At 33.6% G+C, this 25,752-nt stretch overlaps 1 protein-coding gene across 5 annotated transcripts in view; it reads right to left on the bottom strand.

Annotated features, from left to right (window-relative positions):
* The window catches only part of TECRL (trans-2,3-enoyl-CoA reductase like), a 148,786-nt gene that overhangs the window by 1,927 nt on the left and 121,107 nt on the right, over nucleotides 1-25,752 (bottom strand). For 2 of the 5 annotated variants that reach the window (XM_044945838.2, XM_044945839.2), the window contains 4 exons: nucleotides 15,086-15,143; nucleotides 3,853-3,938; nucleotides 3,261-3,306; nucleotides 2,056-2,179 (listed from right to left, as the gene is read on the bottom strand). In XM_044945838.2, the coding sequence (XP_044801773.1) occupies nucleotides 2,056-2,179; nucleotides 3,261-3,306; nucleotides 3,853-3,938; nucleotides 15,086-15,143 (314 nt within the window). Of the gene's footprint in view, nucleotides 1-900; nucleotides 2,180-3,260; nucleotides 3,307-3,852; nucleotides 3,939-15,085; nucleotides 15,144-25,752 lie in introns of those variants that run through there. The other 3 variants (XM_006080572.4, XM_006080573.4, XM_025289998.3) reach the window with 2 other exon arrangements.

The raw sequence follows: 25,752 nt of genomic DNA, 5'->3' as shown, positions 1-25,752 counted from the left end.
CTTATTTTTGACAAATCCCATATTCTTTGATGCTGACATTATGTGTTCAGTTCAGTTCAATTGCTCAGTTGTGTCTGACTTTTTGCGACCCCATGAACCACAGCACGCCAGGCCCCCATGTCCATCACCAACTCCCAGAGTTTACCCAAACTCATGTCCATTGAGTTGGTGATGCCATCCAATCATCTCATCCTCTATCATCCCCTTCTCCTCCTGCCCTCAATCTTTCCCAGCATTAGGGTCTTTTCAAATGAGTCAACTCTTTGCATCAGGTGGCCAAAGTATTGGAGTTTCAGTTTCTTTTTTTTTTTTTTTCCTGGTGTTATGACATCTTTTTTTTTTTTTTAATTTTATTTTATTTTTAAACTTTACATAACTGTATTAGTTTTGCCAAATATCAAAATGAATCCGCCACAGGTATACATGTGTTCCACATCCTGAACCCTCCTCCCTCCTCCCTCCCGGAGTTTCAGTTTCAACATCAGTCCTTCCAATGAACACCCAGGCCTCATTTCCTTTAGGATGGACTGGTTTGACTTCCTTGTAGTCCAAGGGACTCTCAAGAGTCTTCTCCAACATACATACATACTTTATTTAAAGTAGAGATAAGACCTATTTGTCTTTCTCTGTTTAAAGCATAGAATTTTTCACTTGCTAATATCTTCATAATCTTTACATTGACATAAAAATCACAATTATTGAAAATATACACACAAGAATTTGAGAATGTAGTTGCATTTATAAGATGAAAGTAGTCACACATTTGGAAATACAGCAGCATATCTGGAGTAAAATATTACTGCAAATAATTGTGATTTCATGCTGTTTTGCTGAATGAATATTAGGGAATAAAGTATGCTGTTATATTCTTTTGTGATATTTTAATAAGGTGCACTTGGAAGTGGTAAAGCTTTTGAATAGAGAATTTTGTTATTTCTTGAATAGTTGATCACATATCTTAATAAGAAACACCTACAAAATGCATTTAGACCTACCTTTACCAAAGACATTTTGTCAAATATCTAAATATCTAAGAGCTTTAATAATGATATTTTGATATATGTATGTCTACCTATCCATCTATTTAGATACATTTATATCCAATAACTGGTAAGACTCTAGATATTAAGCAGATTAAAAAGACCCAATTTAAATATGAATAAAAATTTCCTTTAAACTTTTAACTAATATGTATTTAATTTTTATAATATAATTCATCTCTTTGTCAAAGTATATTTCCATATTTACACACACAATCTTATACTTACTACACTGGATTTGAGAAGACATAGAAATTTAAAAATGTGGAAATAAAGGAAAATATATTTCCACTCTTAATCTCAACATTCTAATGCACACTTTCCTCATCATCACATATTGTCCATTTGAAATATATCTATTTCTATATTCACATATAAACATGATATATATGTAAATGTAAATATATATATTTCAGTATAGTATATTCAAATGTTTAATGAGTAATGTCTAGAATATATCTTGAATGTTGCATTTCCAAAATGATATACAATGTATATTATGAATAACCAAGATGCATGGCATATTACAAATATTTAACTTTTAATATAGGTAAAATTGAACTACTGACATAATAGTTTCAAGACATCTGAAATTTCTCAATAACATATTGAACAAAAAGAAAAAAAAATCACTCTCAAAATAATATGTAAAATTCAAGTGTTTGAAATATTGCAATATTCACTTTATAGAATTCAAATATTTTAAATTGTCTTAAGCCAATAGTGTTATGAAAGATTTAATGAAGTAAGAACATCTCATTCAAGTATCAGTCCCTTGCAAACATACTGGATGCTATTTTCAATTAGCGATATCTATAATTTCAATTTTCATTTGCCTCAAGTTTATTACTCTAAATTCAGCTAAATTTTGCTCTTATATATTTTTACTCAAGCCAAAATACTATTGTTTGTGAATTTATGGAACAGAATAGACAATTATCCTTGGTCAAATTTCATTTAGTGAGTTATTATACTGCTTTTCTGTACATGAGATAAGATCACTTATTTTTCTTACAGTATGAATGGAATCATTGCTGATTTCCTATGCATATAAGAATTGAATTTCTTCAGATAAATCTTATGTTTCTTTTTTGCCCACAGAGACATCTGGATACTCATCAGAAGTGTAAAAATCCCAACTAGAAGAAAAAAATAAATAATTATTGTTTCTTTTTTATTTTTATTATGGACATAACAAGTTATATTTGAAAAAAATAGCTCTTAAAATATTTCCCAAGTGTCATATAGTTCTCTATCAATTTTCCTTATTTATATTGCCTAGCATCATATGCATCCTATCAACATTGCATGGTTGAATAAACATAAAAATATAGAAATTGAAATAATTCTACATTTTTTACACCCCACTGCCACATAATACTTACAAAGAAGAAATTCTTAAAATCCCTTTGAATTTTTCAATAATAGTTTTTCATATGTATATAAAACACTTCTTCTACACACATATATACATATAAGACAAATCATATAAATTCTAGTCCACATTTTTGTACAGTGGAACAAGAATGAATGAAATGGAAATAATATATATCCCTTCTAATAAAATGAGTTTATTACAATTTAACTTATTTGTGTGTTAAAATGACCAGCATTCAAGATGATACATTCATGCCCCCAGCCTTCCCATCTCAGATGGGTGTGAACACTTGAAGACACAGTATGTACAAGTCTGTGTGCATACATGAGAGAGTTTAAAGTGAAGTGTGTTATTACCACTTCTTTTTAACAAAAACTTGTTGCTTAATACAAATATTTGGACTACATTTTCTAGTTTGGATTAACCACATTTTGGCCTCCCTGGTGGCTCAGTCAGTAAAGAATCTGCCTATAATGTGGGAGACCTGGATTTGATCCCTGGGTTAAGATGATCCCTTGGAGGAGGAAATGACAACCCGCTCCAGTATTCTTGCCTTGAGAATCCCATGGACAGAGGAGCCTGGCGGGCTACAGTCCATAGGGTTGCAAAAGAATCACACATACTGAGCGACTAAGTACAAACATGCAACCACAATTATACAGATATGCATAGTAAACAATGTTTCAATATAATTTTATACTGATAAAAAATCCAAAATAAAAATAAAGGCAAAAAAATCCCATTGCAAACATGCCTAATTTCAGTACTATAGCAATTTGTTCTCAAAAACCACTTCTCCTAAAGGTGTATCTACTTCAATCATTAGTAAACCTAGGTCTTACCTGGCAATGTTTGAGTCATGATTGTGAAACTAATCCATGATCCAATCTGTTAGATTAAAACATAAATTGACAAATATTGATAGTCAATCTAGAAATTTGTTCACTTGTGAACAATTAAATAGGCATTTATTAGGTATTTTAAAAGCTTAAAACAGTGGAAAATTTTAAGTAGAAATATATTTTCCAAAGTTATAATTTCATTGTTAAATATGATAGTGATTAAAAAACTCATAAAACAGTATCATTTTCCTAATAAAATGAAAGACATTATTCCAATTTTTTTTTATAAAATCCAGAGGCTTCTCAAGACATTTAACATGCTGTTTATAAAATTTTCTTTAAATATAGATAGATATATGCACAAATACTATTTATTCTGCAGGAAAAATTGTGAGTGAAATATTCTAATTTCCTATGCCTATAACTTCAATTTAAATCTGTATCATAATCTATATTTCTGTCTATGCCTGTATCTACACACTAAACATACATACATATCATGCATAATCTATAATACATGTAAGTACATAAACATATGTAGTTAGTATATTATCAAATAAAGTTCAGTTATACACATGCATATATAACATACCTCATAGGTGTAGTTAGGACATGAAACCAGGAAAAACATCCATGTAAAGGGGTTATAATTTGGACTTGGAAAACAGGCATTATTTCCTTTTAAAAAGTAGAGTACAATGTCAATGATGTTTCATATTTCAAATATAATCACTTATTTATTATATAGTTCTAAATTCCCTACAACTATATATCATATGAAATCTCATCATATATTTATAAAAACCTGTTTTACAAATTATTCAAAAGAGACCCAGTTTCAAATGTCATAAACTTTTGACTCAAAAATATCCTTATAATTTTCTGACCATGTCTACAGCTATGTAGCAGTAAAATCACAGGATGTCACCATAATAATCAATTCCTTAAATTTAAAAATTAAACAATATATAAACATTATTTTCTTTATCATAATAGTTCAGAAGTATTGCCTACTGAGATTTACATTATATTTTAATACTGCTAATGTGTTTTAATAATTGCTTGCCTCTTCTTATTTTCCTTTAGTGTCAAAGAATATATTTTTGGTTGAGATTATTAAATACCTCAAAACTCTCTTTCTGTTAAATTAGTAATGATCCAGAGGGAATTTCATAAGTATGTCATTTATATCAGAGAAGTATGAAAATCTCTCATAAGAGGATTACAGTGTATATCAGAATAGTTTATATTCAGAAAGTGAAAGTGAAGTCGCTCAGTCGTGTCTGATTCTTTGCGACCCCATGGACAGTAGCCTGCACCAGGCTCCTCCGTCCATGGGATTTTCTAGGCAAGAGTACTGGAGCGGGTTGCCATTTCCTTCTCCAGGGAATCTTCCCAACCCAGGGATCAAACCCAGGATTCCTGCATTGTAGACATACGCTCTGAGCCACCAAGGAAGTCATATTCAGAAGTACCACACAAATTATTTCTGCTCAGTAATCAGGATTGTTATTTACAACTCTCATTATACTTAGCATATTGTCCTTTATTTCAGTTACTTTTTGCCTTTTGAATTTTTCAAGAAATATTTTGTATAATAAATTCATAATGATATCGAGTTGAACTTTGAGCTGTGACATTTGTAAAAGTAAATGTGAATTATAAAATTACTGTGTATTCATAGCAAGACTTAATTAGATAACAGATCAACTAATCTCTTTTATTTAAATTCTAAAGTCTTAATAAAATGATAATATGCTGTTTTCAAAACTGTAAGGATTGTTGAACTATCAAAGTGAAAAATATATTAGGCAATGTGCAAATTTCATGTACTGCTTATTTCAAGATAAGGATAAATATATATGCCATTTAGTAGAACAGATTCTCTTGGTAACATTTATGTAAACACCTTTCTGTAACATTCATATATTTATCAAAAGAAAGATGATTGAGGAACCTATCCATGTTAACTGACTTTCAGAGGCAGAATGTGAACACAAGGTAATTTGGGTTAAAGCCAGTTTATGTCTGTTCAATTCCTGGAGGTAGTGGAATGATCAGGGTCCACAAATACACATTTCTTCCAGATGTGGTTTGTAGATTAGATAACCAATGTGTCTTATGACACAGAAAAATATATGTATATAGATATTTTGTTCAGTGTGTTGTTTGCTATTAATTGTAATAATATGTAAGTTTAGATATTAGTACCATCCTAAAGATCAGTCCTGGGTGTTCATTGGAGGGCCTGATGTTGAAGCTGAAACTCCAATATTTTGGTCACCTGATGTGAAGAACTGACTCATTTGAAAAGACCCTGATTCTGGGAAAGATTGAGGGCAGGAGGAGAAGGGGACAACAGAGGATGAGATGGTTGGATGGCATCACCGACACAATGGACATGGGTTTGGGTGGACTCAGGGAGTTGGTGATGGACAGGGAGGCCTGGTGTGCTGTGGTTCATGGGGTTGCAAAGAGTCAGACACAACTGAGTGACTGAACTGAACTGAACTGAACTGAATCTAATACTTACATTCCTATGAAATGTATCTCAGTGTATAGTTTCTATTTATAACTAATCTTTTATTATATTAAAAGTCTGAAGATTGTGTTACATTACAATGCTGCAGCTACCCAGATTCTTCCCCAGGTATAAAGGGTTTATTCCACAGCTTCTGGATTTACTGTTGGCCGAAAGCCTTTAACTTTCAGCATCCTCTGTGAAGATAATCTGGATGAAGGGAGCAAACTCATGCAAGGTCACACTCACTTTTTGGTTTACCCTTATCCATTATTGGATCAATGTGGCAAATTGATGACTTAATTCAGAACAACATTGATTGTTCAGTCCAGCTTTAGAAGGCCCCTAGTTTCATCTGATACTCTCAATGAAACTGTGTTACTCTCAACTTCTTACCCAGCCATGATTTCTTTCTTTTCATCTATCAAATCACCCTAACACAACTCCTGAATGCAAATCTCTGTTTCAGCTTCTCTATCACAGAAAACTGAACCTACAGTATTTGCCACAAGGAATAGCACCCAAAGCAGATACCAGAATGGCATTTAAGAGTTGAATGACCTACTGACCAGCCTGTGCTGTGTGCCCCATTGTTGATGGCAGGGGCCAAACGAAGAACTGTTGTTACAAGGTAGCCTTGCAAACATAAAACCTTTTATCCTGGTCTACTGGTATTTTATGCTGTTGAAAAGGATTGCTTTATTTGGTCCAATAGAATTTAGTGGTGACGCTATCAATGTTCTTCTTGGTAAAGATAGCTAAAACTGAAATGGATAATTAGCACTTAAAAGCCAACTGTGAAAACTGGAAGGCCCCCTTGGTAGTAAATTGGATTGGCCAAAAAGTTCAATTAGATTTTCTATAAGATGTTATGGAAAACCAAAATTAACTTTTTGGCCAACCCAGTATGAAGCAGCTCTAATCTGCAATGAGAGAAACGAAGAGTAAGCGAAGACCAGCCCTGGGACTTACTTGCAAGAGTAACCAAGCACCAAAGAACACACAACTCTAATCCAAACCAGGTCTGTTAAGCTAAGTCATCATTCATAGAATATTAGGCAGTACAGATTTTCATGAACTGCCTGAACTTGTAGAAGTAAGCTGCTCTTCCCTGTTCAAAATTAGCACACTCCCTTAGGGGAGCTAGTGATGCAATCTATAATGCATCTGACTACAAATCAGAAAAATTAACACAGTTCCTTCCTTAAAATTAATACAGAGGCTACTAAATTGCAATAAAATTCCTATCTTCCTCAACCCTCTCTTAACCTGTATGCTATAGTTAGTGTGACAGTACCAAATAATGTACCAGAGGTTGTTGTGACCAAATAAGGGAAGAAAAAAGTTATTCCCCAAGAGTGCTACAGAACCCAGCCAGTGTGAACTAGCATATTATAGGAGAATTTAGCTGTAATTGGATTCTGTTGATGCTGGATAACAGAGAAAGTGAAGTCGCTCAGTTTTGTCCAACTCTGAGACCCCATGGACTGTAGCCTGCCAGACTCCTCTGTCCATGGGGTTTTCCAGGCAAGAATACTGGAGTGGATTGCCATTTCCTTCTCCAGGAGATCTTCCCCACCTAAGATGGAACCTGGGTCTTCTGCATTGTAGGAGGCAAGATATAAAAGTGGATAAGGGGTTTCTGTTATTGGAACACTCTTATGGGATATAGGCATTCAGTTCAGTCGCTCAGTTGTGTCTGACTCTTTGCGACCCCATGGACTGCAGCACGCCTGACTTCCCTGTCCATCACCAACTCCTGGAGCCTACTCAAACTCATGTCCATTGAGTTGGTGATGTCATGCAAACATCTCATCCTCTGTTGTCCCCTTCTCCTCCCACAATCAATCTTTCCCAACATCAGGGTCTTTTCAAAGGAGTCAATTCTTCACATCAGGTGGCCAAAGCATTGGAGTTTCAGCTTCTGCATCAGTCCTTCCAATGAATATTCAGGATTGATTTCCTTTAGGATGGACTGGTTGGATCTCCTTCCTGTCCAAGGCACTCTCAAGAGTCTTCTTCAACACCACAGTTAAAAAGCATCTATTCTTCAGTGCTCATTTTTCTTTATAGTCCAACTCTCACATCCATACATGACTACTGGAAAAAACATAGCTTTGACTAGACAAACCTTTGTTGGTGAAGTAATGTCTCTGCTTTTTAATATGCTGTCTAATTGGTCATAGCTTTTCTTCCAAGGATCTAGTGTTCTGCTAAGCTAGTACAAACGCATTAACATACACCTGAAGCATGAACAAAGCAACAGTTCTCAGTAAATGAGGGGAAAAAAGTGTTTTGTGATTTCACTGGCAAACAGAAAAAGGTGTTACATTGCTTAGAAAAGTGAAGGTCCTTGGGTAGATAGTCTAAATAAGGCCAAAAGGGAAGTTCCGTTTCCATGGGAGGGAAAAAAATGTTCCCCATTTTTCGTATTCCCATAGTATTCCCCATGTTTCATTGGAAAACCTAGAGGACACACCATTTTCCAAAGCTAAAAGAAAGGTGTTAGTGCAAGGGCATCACCATTACTAAGATCAAGGTTGGCTTTCTGACATCCCAGACTGAATTTAAGTGATGTCATCTTAGAATGGGATGACTTGTAGTAACTGGGATTAAAAGATTCTTCCCCATCTCCCAAATCAAATCCATTTCTATTTGTGGCACTTCTTATAAGCCAAAATGAATGGGAAGTTCAGAAGTTACTTGATCCACAGAAAGCAAGGCTGGTTATAAGAACACAGTGTTCTGAAAGGTTAGAATTGACGGATACCACAAAATGAATGTCTTAATTTAGACAAAATAAATTTGAGATGAATAATCCAGAGACATGGGGAAGCTAGTTCAATACAAAGTTCCCTATTTCTTTCCCAGGTTTTAGACTGAAAGGAGTTGCAAGACACTAAACTCATTGATGAAATAACAGTCTGGGACCTCAAGGAGAAAGACTGCAACATGGAAACAACTGTAGATATATAAGCATTTTCATAATCATTCATTAAAATAACTTCACTAAATGATATACTGGCATCTGTTCATGGAACTGTGTACTAGTGAGAATATACTATCCTAAATTTTAAAGACTGCTACAAGTTCAACATTCAGAAAACTAAGATCATGGCATTCGGTCCTGTCACTTCATGGCAAATAGATGGGAAAACAGTGGAATCAGTGGCCGACTTTATTTTTCTGGGCTCCAAAATCACTGCAGATGGTGATAGCAGCCATGAAATTAAAAGACACTTACTCCTTGGAAGGAAAGTTATGACCTACCTAGATAGCATATTAAAAAGCAGAGACATTACTTTGTTAACAAAGGTCTGTCTAGTCAAGGCTGTGTTTCTTCCAGTGGTCATGTATGGATGTGAGAGTTGGACTGTGAAGAAAGCTGAGTGCCGAAGAATTGATGCTTTTGAGCTGTGGTGTTGGAGAAGACTCTTGAGAATCCCTTGGACTGAAAAAAGACCCAACTAGTCCATACTAAAGGAGATGAGTCCTGGGTGTTATTGGAAGGACTGATGTTGAAGCTGAAACTCCAGTACTTTGCCCACCAGATGCGAAGAGCTGACTCATTTGGAAAGACCCTGATATTGGGTAAGATTGAGGGCAGGAGGAGAAGGAGATGAGAGGATGAGATGGTTGGATGGCATCATCGACTCAATGGACATGAGTATGGGTAAACTCCAGGAGTTGGTGATAGACAGGGAGGCCTGAAGTGCTGCGGTTCATAAGGTTGCAAAGAATCGAACATGACTGAGTGACTGAACTGACAACCTGATGGCTCAATGGATATATAATCTGCCTGCCATTGTAGGGGATATGGGTTTCATCTTTGGGTTGCAAAGATCCTCTAGAGAAGGAAATGGTAACAACTCCAGTATTTTTCCCTGGGGAATCCCATAGACAGAGGGGTCTGGTGGGCTACAGTACATAGATTGCAAAGAATCAGACATGACTTAGTGACTAAACAGCAACAATAATCATAGTCTATTTCATAGGGCTCATTTCTCAGGCAGTGAATGAATAATTGGAATGTACATAGTTTGTAGTTTGTATATCCACATTGTGCATTGATTTCTTGAGCTTTAGGGCAAGAGCTATGTCCATGGGGAAAATCAAGTGGAAGTGTCTGCAATTGTTCTCATTCTTTGGTAAATATAAACAATCTGCTTCCCAATGGGTGATTAGTGCTACACTGAAGAGCCAAAGTATGCTTGAATGGTATTATTCATTATATCATCATTTAAGTCACTTTGCAAGCTCTGCAGAAGCCAGATGTATTTTGGAGGGTGACAGTGGAGTCCTGCAGACTTATATTATCCAACATTGCAATTGATGCATGCATGCTCAATAGCTAAGTCATATTACTGCCAGGTTTTTTTTTTTTTTTTTTTTTTCCCCTTGGTTCTTGTGTCCTTGTAGCAAAGAATTAGACTGACAGACTAGTTACAACTCAAGCAGGCAGGATTTATTAAGCAGGCAGTATTCACTGGAGGTTCTTGCCTCATCATAGCAAAGAATTGTAAGGCACACTAGTTAGAGCTCAAACAGGCAATATTGTTAAGAAGGAGGCATGCTGTACAATCTCAAGACAGGAGAGTGGACCAACTCCTGGAGGAGTGTTCTCGACTCCTTTTGGCTTCCCTTTTTATACTTTTTGTCACTTCCACTTGGTGGTTCCTAGGGCTTGACTGGCTATTCCCCAAGCAAATTAGGGCTTCTACTGGTGACCAGTCAGGGAAGGGAAGGTAAATAGAGTGTTCAAGGCCAACCCGGGAAAGAAGCCTGTTTGGGTGTGTTTTCAGGCCTGAGGTTCTCACTGTGGCTGCGGTTTTTCTTGGGCTTTTTCTCTTTCTTTCTTTGTCCATTTCATGTTTGTTTGTTTGTTTTAATTTCTTTGTTACTTTCAAGGGCTTTCTAAACTGCTACTTCTTCTGAGTGCCATTTTGAACTCTTTTTTTCTACTCTAACTACCTAATATTACTAAGGTAGATTAACCCAGCCTTGGGTCTATGGATATAGATTCTGACTGTTTAAAAATGTGTTTTTCCATCTCCATAAAAAAGGGAGGTCAGAATAGTTTACTTTCCTTTAAAATGAGCAATAGCACAGAATTTCAGTTTTTGTTGTTGTTTTTTCTAGAATTATTACTCCCACCCTTTACCATAAAACAGTCCAAGAAGGCTCAGGCTGGGCATCTCATTGAAAATCACTGTATCAATAACATTATGCTATTCATACTGAATGAGTAAGTGGCTAGTATGTTAATGGCCTTTTTATGACATTTGTGGTCCACAGAAAACATGGGGGTTGCTAATAAACACTACAAAGATTTAGGGGCCAAACGATTGTGGGGCATCCTCTCCAAAACAGAGAAAATATAGTGCAGCATGTACCTCCTATCATTAAGAAGGAAGCAAATTGTCTTACAGGGCTTTTCCAGTTTGGCAGGTAGCATATTACACACCAAGGAAATCTTTGAACTGTACACCATGGAGCACAAAAGCTATGAAAATTTGGTAGGATTCAAAGTAGAAAATTGCAGCTGTTTCAAGTTTTATTGTAAGCACTCCTGCCCTTGGACTTATAATCAGATAGATTCTACATATTAAACTTATCAGTGATGGAAAAAGTTAAGGTGTGGAACTTATGTATAACCTGCTGTTATATAATGATGTAAAAAGATGATATTTTGCCTCTAGCATTTGGACATCTCATGATATTCTCTCAACCCAAGAACAAGGGCCATACCCATGTCCTGATAAGATCCCTTCAGGTGAGTGTCCACATCATGCCATATATAATCCTTGAAATGTTAATTGTGCCAGTTGATAGTGGAGGGAATCTAGAAGTTTGTGAAGAAGAAAACTGGTGCAAATCAGTTGTTAGACGAAGGCCATGTGCAGCAGTGAAGGCTGTGTAATTTCCCACTAATGTCTCTCTTTTAAATTTCTACTGGTAGCAGAAAGCTTTTGAGTAGTATACCCTCTGAAAGGATGGCCTTGACAAAAGAAAGCTGCCTTATCCAAGATAATTTCCTCATTCTCAGGGGCCCCAAATCCAATTTAAATTTTTTCTAGTCATTCCAGCTTAGGCTAATTCAGAATAATTGCCTTAGTTTCAGATAACCCAACAAAAATGGCTGAGACCATCCTTGAGATAGCTTCACAGCTCAGTTTCCTACTTGGCATAAATTTGTCTCTCTCTCTCTCTCTCTCTCTTTTTTTTTTTTTTTTTCAGTACTTTGTAATAAGATTTTAAAAGCTTGTTCTATATGAAATTGTTGTTTCCTGGGGAACACATTTTGTAGATCTTGCTTAAACAGTCAGTAAGAGATAGTCCCCATCCATTATTCATGCCTACAGCATATCTAAGATATAGAGATATTAGTATAAATTCCAATGAACGCATAAGTGGGGTAATAAAATCTGGAAGCAACAGAGACTCAATTAGAGCCGACACAGAAACTGAGAGTTGGATAAAAATTTTATGTAAGGAAAAAGAATGCAGTGTGTGTGTGTGTAAATGTCTATATTTCATGATCAGAGGAGGTTTTACTCTCAGAAGCGGTCTGAGACTTGATATTATTGGAACACTAAATATAGAGAAAGGACATGCAATGACTTGAGAGTAATGAGTCCAGAGGTTCTCATCTTAGAAGACAAGGCTTCCAAGAAAGAAGATAATACTTGAAGGCTTAGAGGGGAAAGAAAGACGGATACATTTCCAGGAATTAAGAAATTTAGAAAACAAAAGAGTATATAGAGAATCAAAAGACACAATGAAACATCTCATGTCCTCCAGAGCACACTTTATCCTTTAGAGACTCCACTTCATCACCACATCTGTGAAAACATTTGTTATTTCTGTTCAAGGACAATCCATACACTTAAAATGAACATAATTTGATCAATATTCACATAAATATTTTATTTGAATAAAATATAAAGCAAGAATTTTCCCCAAGTGATAAAATGAATCCTCTCCAAAACAAAAGAGAAAAATTTTAACATACAGAAGCATTTGCAGATAACAGAGAATGTAGCTATGAGGAAATCCCAGAACTCAAAAAAGATATGTATATAACAGGAAGGAAAAGGAGTTGATTGTTTTCAAGAATTAAATTGTAGAAAAAGAAAAAAAAAAGTAATATGAGTGGAACATATTTCAGTTTGCATAAGGGTGGAATGATCAATAGAATAGTGGATATTTAGTAGATGAACAAAAACAGTAAAAACAACAACAAAAAAGAATGAACAAAAAGCTAAATATTGAAAGTGATAGAAATATAAAATAGAAGCAGATGTAACATGTGCACCCCACCATCTTCTCACCATCCACAATGTAACAAATCAAATTTAAACTATAATGCAAGAATAATAATACAAGAAAACTTTCTAGAACTTAAACAAGACATGAGTCAACCGACTAAAAGACTACATCATGTCTCTGGGAAAACTGGGCTTCCTGGTGGCTCAGATGGTGCTGAATCTGCCTGCTATGTGAGAGAAACAGGTTTTATCCCTGGGATGGGAAGATTCCTTTGGAGAAGGAAATAAATGGCTACCTGCTCCACTATTCTTTCCTGGAGAATTCCATGGACAAAGGAACCTGGTAGGTTACACTCCATGGGATCATACAGAGTCAGACATGATCTGGAATTATCAGCTCTGATACATCCTACGAAATTCAGTACAAAATTAATATACTTTAGTGATAATGAAAAGTGTTCTGAGTCTCAAGGCAAAAGACCAAGCCAATTAACCAAGGAGAGATTGCATTGGCTTCTGACTCGGCAAGAGCAACATACAAAGCAAATTAAAGAGTGGAGTAAAGAAACACACACATAAGTCTTCCTCACATGAACTTTTTCAGAGTTTGAGAATGTGATGATTTAAAATTTTAAAATAATGACAGCATATTCCAGGTGAAGAAACTTGAGCAAGTCACCTTGTTAGAGCCTCAGAGTAAAGAATAAACTTTTTGATAGTCATAGGCTTGTCAATGTTGATATTTTTATAAAATTGCATTGTGATCTGCTTCTATGCTTAAAAAAAAAATCAGACCATCAGAAGTTTTTCATCTGGACTTCACATACTTCAAAAGAGAAACCAGTAGATCTATGTATTTGGGTCAAATGAAAATAGTATTTAATCTCTTTGTTAAATGTAGGCTTTACTTCAATACAAATGCAGACAACAAACCATAATAGTATTTGCATTATTATGTTAAATTTTTTTCTGCAAGAGAAAGTACAGATAGTTTCAAGTCATATTCAGTTGTTTTATATATCCAAATGTATAATTTGCTATAATAAACTCAATCAAAAAGTTAGTTATTAAAATATGTGAATATTATAATAAAACAGTTATGTTATTATATATTATATATAGCTTTTTATATGTTCATAGATAGTCTAATATAAATTTTCTTTGTAATTTTATGAATTACGTGAAAAAAAATTCTGGAACATATTTCATATATCTACTTCTCCAGCCTGCTAGAAACTTTCAAGAAAATGTTAGGAATTTCAGGTCGATGTCAAAACAAACTTGAAGACACAAACACACTTGCAATTATAATGAAAACATGAAACTCAAGTGTTGACCACTGCTATTTTAAATTACAATTAAATTATGTACAATGTAAAATAAGTCATTGTGCTATAATTGAGCCTGAATGAGAGTATTGATTTACCAAAAATACCTTTAAATTATATAGACACTCTGTGTGTTCAATCACTCAGTCATGCCCAACTGTTTATGACCCCTATGGACTCTAGCCCACCTGGTTTCTCTGTCCATGCAACTTTCTAGGCACTGTAAATATTTTCAAATCTTTTAGCAAAATACTAAATTCAGTGTTCTCTCAGGTATTGCTATTCCACTGCCACTAAATTTGTCAAAGAAGACTCACTTTTATTGAAAAAGCTTATGATTTTTTTTTCAATCATGTTGGATTGTAGCAGTTATTGTGCAAACCAGATTAAGATTGAAAGTTAAGCTAAGAAATTTGGATAATCATCAATGGATTTCACACTTCTTTACATCTTAATCATGTTTTTTTTTTTTTAATGCTTAAAGAAAGTATGTGTGTGTGTGTGTGTGTGTGTGTGTGTGCATGTGTACATGTACACTTCATTTTAGAGAAACCATAATTAGGAACTATAATTTAGTTCAAATATTTTGAAAAATTAGACATAATAAAACAAGAATTGGGAGCACAAACCTTAAATGTTTCCAACCATTGTTTTAAAAAATAATAATTAGCATAATTCACTCTGGAGAAGATTTAAAAAGTGACTAACCTGTGTGATTGGGATGAGCCAACACTACATTGATGAAATGATTTCCAGCTTCACAAATCTGCAAAACATTTCAACATTTTGGTGTGATATACTTGGGTCTCTTTTAAAAATATATTTTTAAATATTCAAATATCCATGTAATATATTCTAAAGACCCAAAAGTATACTATAAGTGTAAGAAGAAGAGATATTGTATTATAACAGTGAAAGAAGCTGTTGTAGACATATATAGAATCAAAGGAATGAGTCACATTGAGGTAGAGATTTTGAAGATATCCTCAACCCCATTAGATAGCTATGTTCAGATTGCCTTGCCAATCAGGTCCTGTTGATTATCTGTTCTTTATTTGATACAATGGGTATATTTTTACAGCACCAATAGACAGGTCTTATCACTGAAGATAGATTTGGCATAGGTTTATGTATTCTGAATTTGCTAACACAGTAGCAACCTTTCCACTGCAAGGGTAGTAGTATGGTTCCCAGCTGGTCTCAGCTCAGTTTAGAAAACCTAGTATAAGCAATACTTCCCCACACAGGCACTTGTTGTCTGTCTGTCACCTGACTCTTTAGTCATGTACACTTCACTAGTTGTTCCTGTTTAGCACACTACAGTGGAAACAGTGACAGACTGTTTTTTTGGGCTCCAAAACCACTGCAGATGGTGACTGCAGCCATGAATTAAAAGACGCTTACTCCTTGGAAGGAAAGTTATGACCAACCGAGATAGCATATTAAAAAGCAGGGACATTACTTTGCCAACAAAGGTCCATCTAGTCAAGGCTATGGTTTTTCCAGTGGTCATGTTTGCATGTGAGAGTTGGACTATGAACAAAGCTGAGCGCCAAAGAATTGTTGCTTTTGAACTGTGGTGTTGAAGAAGAGTCTTGAGAGTCCCTTGGACTGCAAGGAGATCCAACCAGTCCATCCTAAAGGAGATCAGTCCTGGGTGTTCATTGGAAAGACTGATGCTAAAGCTGAAACTCCAGTACTTTGGCCACCTCATGCAAAGAGTTGACTCATTGGAAAAGACCCTGATGCTGGGAGGGATTGGGGGCAGGAGGAGAAGGGGACGACAGAGGATGAGATGGCTGGATGGCATCACCGACTTGATGGACGTGAGTTTGAATGAACTCTGGCAGTTGGTGATGGACAGGTAGGCCTGGCATGCTGCAATGCATGGGATCGCAAAGAGTCAGACACAACTGAGAGACTGAACTGAACAGAACTGAACTGATGACCTGCTAAGAAGTTTGACTGTTAATATCTTCTGGGTTAAAGATGTTTGAATTTGCCACATGTATCCTCTGAAGATAATCCCTTTGTCTGTCATATACATTTGACAATTTAATGCAAAGTATGTACTCAAGATATAAGTATTATGTTATTTATAGTAGGTTATGTTATCCAAGATTTTTGTTGTTTAGAGTATCCAACTTTTCATATTAATGTACCCCATAAATTGCACACTCTTAACTCAGTGGCTTTAATGCTAAAATCTTTTGCAATATATCTGATCTTTTTTTCTTTCAACAATTTCTGAATGCATTTCTTCACATATACTAATAGTCATATAGATTTTATTTTCTGGGTGACTTTAACATAACTGGTATATAATTCTACTCTGTAAATTTTAGGAAAGAAATAGATTGAAAGTGAAAACAAGACTCCATTTATCATCACCTAGAACTGTTGTACAAAAAGTCATTTGAAATAATCAGCTTCAACAGATTAATTCTCATAGAAGAATAATATTAGCAAATATATCAAATGTATTAAAATATTTGAAGAGTTAGAATATCATGATTGTTAGCAATCATATTTGTGCATAAAAATAATTGCAGAAAAGACTTCTAGTTTTTTATTTTACCACTAGAAAGACAAAGCTAAAAATTGAATTTTCAGATTATTATTTTATATTTGAAATGATTTACACATTAATGTGATTAAGCTTGTAGGCTTTATGCTAGATGGACCTGTGTTTGAAACCTGAGTCCTTTGTTTTTCATTGTTAGAGATTAAATGATTTAGATTTATTCTACATTGATTGCACTTCTCTAAGTTTATGGGTCACATAGTTTCAGCATTACAAAACATGTAATTACCAAATTTAATGTTATATTTGTCTAAGTTTTAGGTAGACTACTACTAGAGCAGCCTTGTAGCACAAGGCCATAACTTGTATTTGGGTGTCTTTAACCCACCACCACCATGATCACCCCCAAATATATAATATACTAACATAAGAAATATGAGAGAAGAGAATTTTAAAACTCGTAAATACACTGAATTTTTTTATTTTGCTATCACTAATGAAATATTTTTCTATATATATATTGTATGTGAAAAATCAACTCTATATGCTTAAAGATGCTTACTTTACCATTAATTCAGCAACTCTATTGGAATTTAAAGAACAGTTGTAATATTCGTAGTTTTTACCTTAAGCACTGGTTTTCAAAGTCTAGGCAATGAATCACTCCAATACATACAGGTATCAAAGCTAATAGATTGAAATAAAAGTATTTGATTTAATTTCTTCTTGGGTCAGCAATAAGATTAGGAAATTCAGTCAGTGCTATAAAACTCAGTATATAGTTTTATCACTGATTAAAATTTCAGGGCACATTAACTTTGAGACATTGGAATATTTCTCAGCATGATTCACATATTTCTCCTGAGTTGATTCTTCCCTAAATTAAATATTTTCATTTGGCGTACTATATGTTAACACAACAATTTCATAAATATTAGAGCTTGTGGGAGTTGCTAATAGTAGATTTTATTTAGCACTACTTAAATTGCAAATTATTGTAGATAATAAAATATGTGAATACTATCTACTTTGAGCCATTTATGGTTCCTAAGTAGAACATATTATGAAGGAAGTTGTAGACAATCATAAATAGTAAGGAAACACTGTCCAAATATATTTACATAAATTATACCCAAATATTATATACAAAAGAAGCATGATTTTCTTCACTATAGTAATATAAAAAACAAATATGAAAATATTTGTTGGGTTGCTCATATACAAATTGATAGTTTGCAACAATTTTACTTTTTTTTCAAAAAGTTTAATATAACTAAAATTAAGTTTATATATTTTAAACAACTTAAAGAAAGAGAGATAAGCAACTCACAGATATTACCAGAATTACTGTAGTTGTGAAGAACAAACTGGCCTAGATTTTAAAATTGTACAACAGTCTGAATATACTTAATACTACTGAACGGTACTCTAAAAATTGTTTTTACCACAATTAAAAGAAGACACTAGGTAGAGTGTTCTAAGTGAGAAAGAACATTAGAATGATAAATAATAAAAATTCAAAGACATATCTGAATGCTTATAGGTGGCTTAAATTTAAAAATATTCATGTGTGCTTTATTTTATATAAATTTATTGACTACTTGTTGCTCACACTAGCATTCATTTAAAAAATAGCACGGTGTTGAATGATTTAATAGTTCACTCTCTTCTTCAGAATTATCATTAGGTGGATAAATATTAAATATGAAATTTCAAGCTCGTAGAATAGAAAAAATATATTTTTACATAGAAAAATCATCTTTAAAAAATGTTTTCATTCAAAACATTTTTAATGAAAACATTTTTACTTTCTTCAGCACCCTTTGTACTCTCAGTTCATTGAGATTTCCATTTTATTTTTAATCAGCACAATTAAACATTTAACAATGTACAGTATGGGGAATGTTAAATTTTAATAAAACATGAAGAACCTTGGTTAATATATTAGAAGTGACATATTATGCATTATATTGTACTCCATAGAGTTTTCTGAAAATGCAGGCGTGTGTGTGCATGGTTAGTCATGACTGATTCTTTGCAACTCCATAGACTGTAGCCCACAAGGCTCCTCTGTCCATGGTATTTTCCAGGCAAAAATACTGGAGTGGGTTGCTTTTCTCTACTCCAGGGGATATTCCTGATGACCCAGGGGTGATGGAAGTTACATCAGCTGTCTTGGCAGAAGGATTGTTTACCACTGAGCCACCTGGGAAGCCCAAACAGGACTATCCCAATTAAATCCCGTTGTTTCCAGGCTGAAAGATGTGATTGATTCAGAATATACAACATTTCATCCTTAAGATTCTTATTGTTTAGTACTAGGTGAAGTATCCCCTTGACTTTATCTGCAGTTTCACTCTCTGTGATTTCAGTTACCTACAGTCAACTGTGGTCCAAAAGTATTAAAAAGAAAATTCCAAAATTTAAAAATTCATAGATTTGATGTTGTCGACCATTCTGAGTAGCATGATGAAATCTCAGGTCATTCTACTCTGTTTGGACATTCTCTTAGTGTGCTTAATTTATAAATTAAATTTTGCCATAGGTATGCTGAGAAAAAATGCATGGTATGTATAGGGTTCTATATCATGATATGTGATGTTCTATATCATCTATATCTCTGATATATGAGATCTTAGACATTCAACGAGGGCCTTGGAATGTGTAACCTATAGATAAGGGGAGACGACTATATTGTTCCTCAGCATGTTGGCATTGTGGCAAATATGCCAGTGGTCAATGAGCAAAAGGGTCGAGGGAGATCAACTTTCTGGGATATATAGTTTATATATTATTCTCCTAACAAGCTTCATCATGTTAAGCAGTCTCAGCTTTAAATAGTGAAAGTGACGTATACACAGGAAAAAAAAAGAAAACACTATAATACAGAATTTATTGCCATCAGCTAGTCAGGCTGTCACATTGTGAAAGTAAAATCCTTTTAGTTTCCACAGTAAAAACAAGCAGTCTTTATTTTATGACTGCATAATATTTTTATAGGATAAATATAATCTATCTTATTTCTGCATACATGTTATCCCTACAGTTTTATATGTATTATTAATTATTGGCAACTCTAATATTTTATAACTATCAAGCAATTTGATAGTCATTTTACTAATTGATTTGAAACACAGAATCAGCTAAAATGTTTCTATCACTTATAAGCTTGAGCTTCAGATATTTTTATTGTCTATTTATAATGATGATAATAAAATAATTATAATTTTGTTATGTTTATTTTTCCTTAATATATATTTCAAGAATAAAGAAAATTCAGGATAAATAAATAATTAGAAAAAGTTTCACCTACAAAATATATCAATGCCTCTGATCTTGGGAATTTAGCTTCCTATTTTTTTTTCCTCTTTGAAGTGTTCATTTCTACTTTAAGGGATAAGACATTATCACATACATTGTAAAACTGTATGACAATATAAGCTAATATTATACTGTTTCAGCAATCATGAAGTCTTTTAACTTATGATAATTTATATTACTGTGATCATAAAATTATATAACTTTATTCTAATTCCTAATCTCTACTCTTTTATTATGAAACTGACTTATATATTAGTCCATTCATAAAAAAAGGATAATATGCATGTATTTCAGAAGAAATGTATTTGATATATTAATTATTAAAATATTTATATATATATATAGTTGAAAATTATGAATGCCAACCTATAATGTTTTCATTGAGTTAATTTTTTAAAGCAATGTAAAATACACAGCAAAGTTGAGGAGAAGTTACAGAGATTTCTCATACATCCCCTTCCCCTGTATATGCATAATCTCCTTCTTTAGCAACACCTCCCAGCACAGTGGTACATATATTGTATTTGATGAACCTGCATTGATACATCATTATTACCCAGTGTGCACAGTTTACATTACAGTTTGCTTGGTGTTGTACATTCTGTGGATTTGGACAAATGTATGACATCTATGATTCCCACATCATATAAAGTATTGTCACTTTGCTCTGTACTTTATCCTTCTTGTTCATCCCTCTCTCTCCAGCTCCTGGAAACCACTGACTTTTTTTTTTAAACTATCACTACAGTTTTGCCTATTTCAGAATGTCATAGAGTTAGAATTACATGATATATATGAGTTTTTCAGATTGGTTTAAATATACCTTTAAGATTTAAATATACCATTAAGTTTTTCATGGATTGATAGCTCATTTCCTTTTAACATTGAATGCTATTTCATTGTCTGGATGTACCACAGTTTATTTATCCATTCACCTATTGAAGGCTAACCATTACTGCTTCCAAAATTTGTCAGCTCTCAAAAAATCTGCTTTAAACATCCCTGTGCAAGGTTTTGCATAGAGATATGTTTTCAACTCCTCTGGAGAATACTAAGAAGCATGATTTCTGGATCACATGGTAAAAATAAATTTAGTTTTGTAAGAAATACCAGTCATTTTTAAATGGCTTTACTGTCCTCATCAGCAGAAATGATAGTTCCTGTTGTTCCACATCCTCTCCAGCATTTGATATAATTAATGTTCTGGATTCAGGCTATTCTAATAGAAATATTAGGACTTCCCTGGTGGCTTAGACAGTAAAGCGTCTGTCTACAATGTGGGGAATCCAGGTTCGATCCCTGGGTTGGGAAGATCCCCTGAAGAAGGAAATGGCAAGCCACTCCAGTACTCTTGCCTGGAAAATCCCATGGACAAAGGAGCCTGGTAGGCTACAGTCTGTGGGGTTGCAAAGAGTCAGACACAACTGAGTCACTTCACTTCACTTCATTTCAATAGGAATATTATGATATCTTATTATTTTAATGTGCATTTCCTTGATGAAAATGATGTGGAGCATCTTTTCATATGCTTATTTGTCATTGCTATATCTTCTTAAATGAAGTGTTGGTTAAAGTCTTGGTCCATTTTTTACTCAAGTCGTTTTGTCTTTTGTTAAGTTTTAAGTGGATTTAAAAAAAAATACTTTGGATAACCATTTTTCATCAGATGTGCCTTTGCAAATCTTTTTTCTAGTCTATGCTTGCTATCTTATTCTCTTGATATTGTCTTTGCAAATCAGTTTTATATTTTAATAAATTAGTTTTTCAGTTATTTCTTTCATGGATTGTGTTTTGTTTAGTGTTTCGTTGTCAAGTCTGTGATCCATTTTGAGTCAATTTTGTGATAAGTGTAAGTTCCAGGTCTAGATTTTTTTTTTTTTTTTACCATGTGTATATCTAGTCATTTCAGCACCACTTATGACTATCCTGGCTCCATTGTATTGTTTTAGCTGTAACAAATATACTTTACTTCTGAAAATGAAAAACTAAAGGGTTTTAAATGAAATATAAAACATCATACTTATATTATTGTATGATAAAATGATACATTTGCTAGTTATTTTATTAATTTTTCCATGAATCTAGTATTTTATTCTATAAAAATGCCTATGACAGATGATATTTTAAGTCAGTAAATTGTAACTCAAAGTCTGATTTTGGAATATATTTAATGTTTAAAAATAGGATATCTTTATTTCTCTGACACATCTCATTACCACAATTTTGGGGATATCTCCATTTTTTTAATCCATAGAGCTTTTATGAAATACTGTATAACATAATAGTATACATATATACAATAAGAATATAGTGTAAGAATAGCACAATAAAGTAAAATTTTTAAAATGAATATATTTTACACATAGTAACTATGTAGTTCATTATTGTCAACAAACTAGTGATGATTATTTTGAGGACTTTTTTTACATTAGCTTTGATATTATATATTAATATATGTATATAATTTATAATTTTATATTTTATAGTTATATTTCAAATGACAATTTTATGGTTATAATAACAGCTGATTTTAATTTAAATAATTATTTTGCTTAGGTATAAGTCAGTTTTAGGTGAAAAAATAAGGATACTTATAATAAATTATGATAATACAGCAAAATATAATATCTGTATAATTTATATAATCAACTTCTTAAACTAGTTTTTTTAAAGCAAGTTATTTAGGAAACAGCAAGTTCAGCCTGATTTAGGTACAAAACTTGATTCCTTTTTATGTTATTTTTTATATCAGATATATCAGGGACTTTGAGAAGAAACTAAAATGATAAGAAAACATAGAGTCATAGATTTTAAATCTCCAATAAAGAGTAAATGTAAATTTTTTTATTGATGTCTCCCAATAGTTGGAAAAGTATCAGAAAAAAATCGTCACGTCCAAGTCTGAGCAAAGTGATGAAAATATTTAAGTTCGGTACATTCTTTTTCCTCTCACATTTATCTTATCCACGAATACTAAATATAAGCACTTTCCTAGCCTTTCTGTGCTTTCCACAGCAGGGTCCTGATCTCCCCCACCTTTATTAAAACCTATCATATATCATCCCAGAATCTTCTGCCCTAATCAGAAATTACTGTTATATACACAGTGTTTTTTTTTCAGCTAGATGTTATAAGAACAGCTATAACTTCTTGATAAGAGCCCAATTTATTGCTTTTCCAAGAGTATCTGCATTCTAATAATGAGAAAAAAAAAGCTCAACCTAAATGAGTGAATAACTAATGGTGACAAGGAAGACACAGAAGTAAAACCAGGGAGAAAAATTATTTCCATCACTCAAATATGAATTTTTCTCAAATTTTAGTTTTCAAATTTAAATTTTATTTATTATTAAGTTATTTAATAATTTTATTCAAAATTATTTTTTCAAAATTTAATTTTCACTCAAAATGTAAATTTCACCACTTAAAATGTCAATAATAGGCTATATGAACTATCAAGTTTGATACTTGGGTCAGGAAGATCCTCTGGAGGAGGGCCTGGAACTACACTCCAGTCTTCTCGGCTGGAAAATCGTATGGACAGAGGAGCCTATTGGGCAGTAGTCCATAGGATCACAGATTGTTGAACACAACTGAAGTGACTTAGCACACATGCATGTGAACCATAGGCTGTTATGCTCTTAATGATACAGTGCATGTGTCCTCAGTCACTCAGTCATGTCCAACTCTGATATGGCAGGAACCTTCAATTTTAGGTGATTATATACAAACTTAATAAACACATTAGTTGTTATATTCTGTTTTAGAATCAATTTTCTAAAATTTATATCTTACTATCCTATTTTATTTGTAAAAGTTAAATGTGTCTTACCTACATTAAGAAGTACTAGGACTAGTGAACCTTTTATTTCATTTGTTTTTTTTTTGTTGTTGTTGTTGTTTTGTACTTTGCCACTATAATTTATTACAAGATATTGACTATTGTATATTACAGCTTGGCTTCCCTGGTGGCTCAGATGATAAAGTGTCTACTGCAATGCGGGAGACCCAGGTCTGATCCCTGGGTTGGGAAGATCCCCTGGAGAAGGAAATGGTAACCTACTCCAATACTCTTGTTTGGAAAATCCAGGGATGGAGGGGCCTGGTAGGCTATAGTTCATGGGTCACAAAAAGTCGGACACAACTGAACAACATCACTTCACTTATTGACTATTGTCCCTGTGCTATGCAGTAGGCCCATGTAGTTCATACACAATTGCTTGCATCTGCAATCCCAAACTCCTAATTTATGTCTTCCCCAACATCACTCTCCCCTTTTGTAACCATAAGTTTGTTTTCTATGCCTGTGAGTCTGTTTCTGCTTTTTATTATATTTTATATTCAACATATATGATATAATACAATATTTGTCTTTCTCTAACCTACTCCACTCAGTGTGATAATCTCTATGTCCATCCATGTTGCTGCAAATGGCATTGTTTAATTCTTTCTTATGACAGAATAGTATCCATAAATATATATTGGTATATACTATGTTCTTTATTTACTCATCTGTCAATAGACACTTAGATTGCTTCATGTCTTAGCTATTGTAAATAGTGCTAGTATGAATATTGGGATGCACATATCTTTTTGAATTAGAGTTTTCTCCAGATGTATCCCCAGGCATGCAATTGTTGAAACAAATGGTAACTCTAGTTTCAGTTCTTTAGGGAAACCTCCATACTGTTTTCCATAGTGGCTGCACCAATTTACATTCCTACTAGCAGTGTAGGATGGTTCCTTTTTCTACTGAGGAATATTTTAAACAAGTTTAATACTAGGTGCTAAAAAGACAGTGGCACAACCTGCCCCTCTCACAGCCAGCATGGTACTGTATGTTCTTAACTAAATTATCAATTCTATGTGTATACACATACACACATACACACACACACACACATATATATATATGTGTGTGTGTGTGTGTATGTGTGCGTATTCATAGATCAATTCAGTCACTCAGTTGTGTCTGACTCTTTGCGACCCCATGGACTGCAGCATGCCAGCTTTCTGGTCCATCACCAACTCCTGGAGCTTATTCATACCCATGTCCATCGAGTTGGTATACACACATACAGAGGTTCATAAGAGAGCTTTTTACAAAGGTAAATGTTCAATTTGTGCCTGTATGAAATGGTGGGATATAAGTTGTTCAGTACAAACTTCACAAAGGATCTTGTCATATATGTGAATCATGTGAGTTTATCAGTGTATTAGGGACAGGAACAGAGTGAGTTAATCTATCATGGGCAAGAATGAGGGAAAACATGAATGAAGAATAAAAACATGGAATTAATATATGACATGCAGAACTAAATATGTTCCTAATACAGTAATTAATGCACTTCAGAAATTATGAAGAGTCTTTTGTAATCAGATTTATGCATATCAGATTCAGGTAATGCATATGTGAAGTTAAATAGAATGATCTAAAGACCTGGACTGAGGATAATTAGTAAAGAGCCCTGTTTCATTCACAAAAATATATTTTATTTTCATTCTGAATTACTTAACAATTAAGCCAAAG

This window comes from Bubalus bubalis, chromosome 7, assembly GCF_019923935.1.
Source record: "Bubalus bubalis isolate 160015118507 breed Murrah chromosome 7, NDDB_SH_1, whole genome shotgun sequence".
Classification (NCBI taxonomy): domain Eukaryota; kingdom Metazoa; phylum Chordata; class Mammalia; order Artiodactyla; family Bovidae; genus Bubalus; species Bubalus bubalis.
The sequence above is the reverse complement of the archived record's forward strand: the minus strand, read 5'-3'. Positions and strand labels throughout refer to the sequence as shown.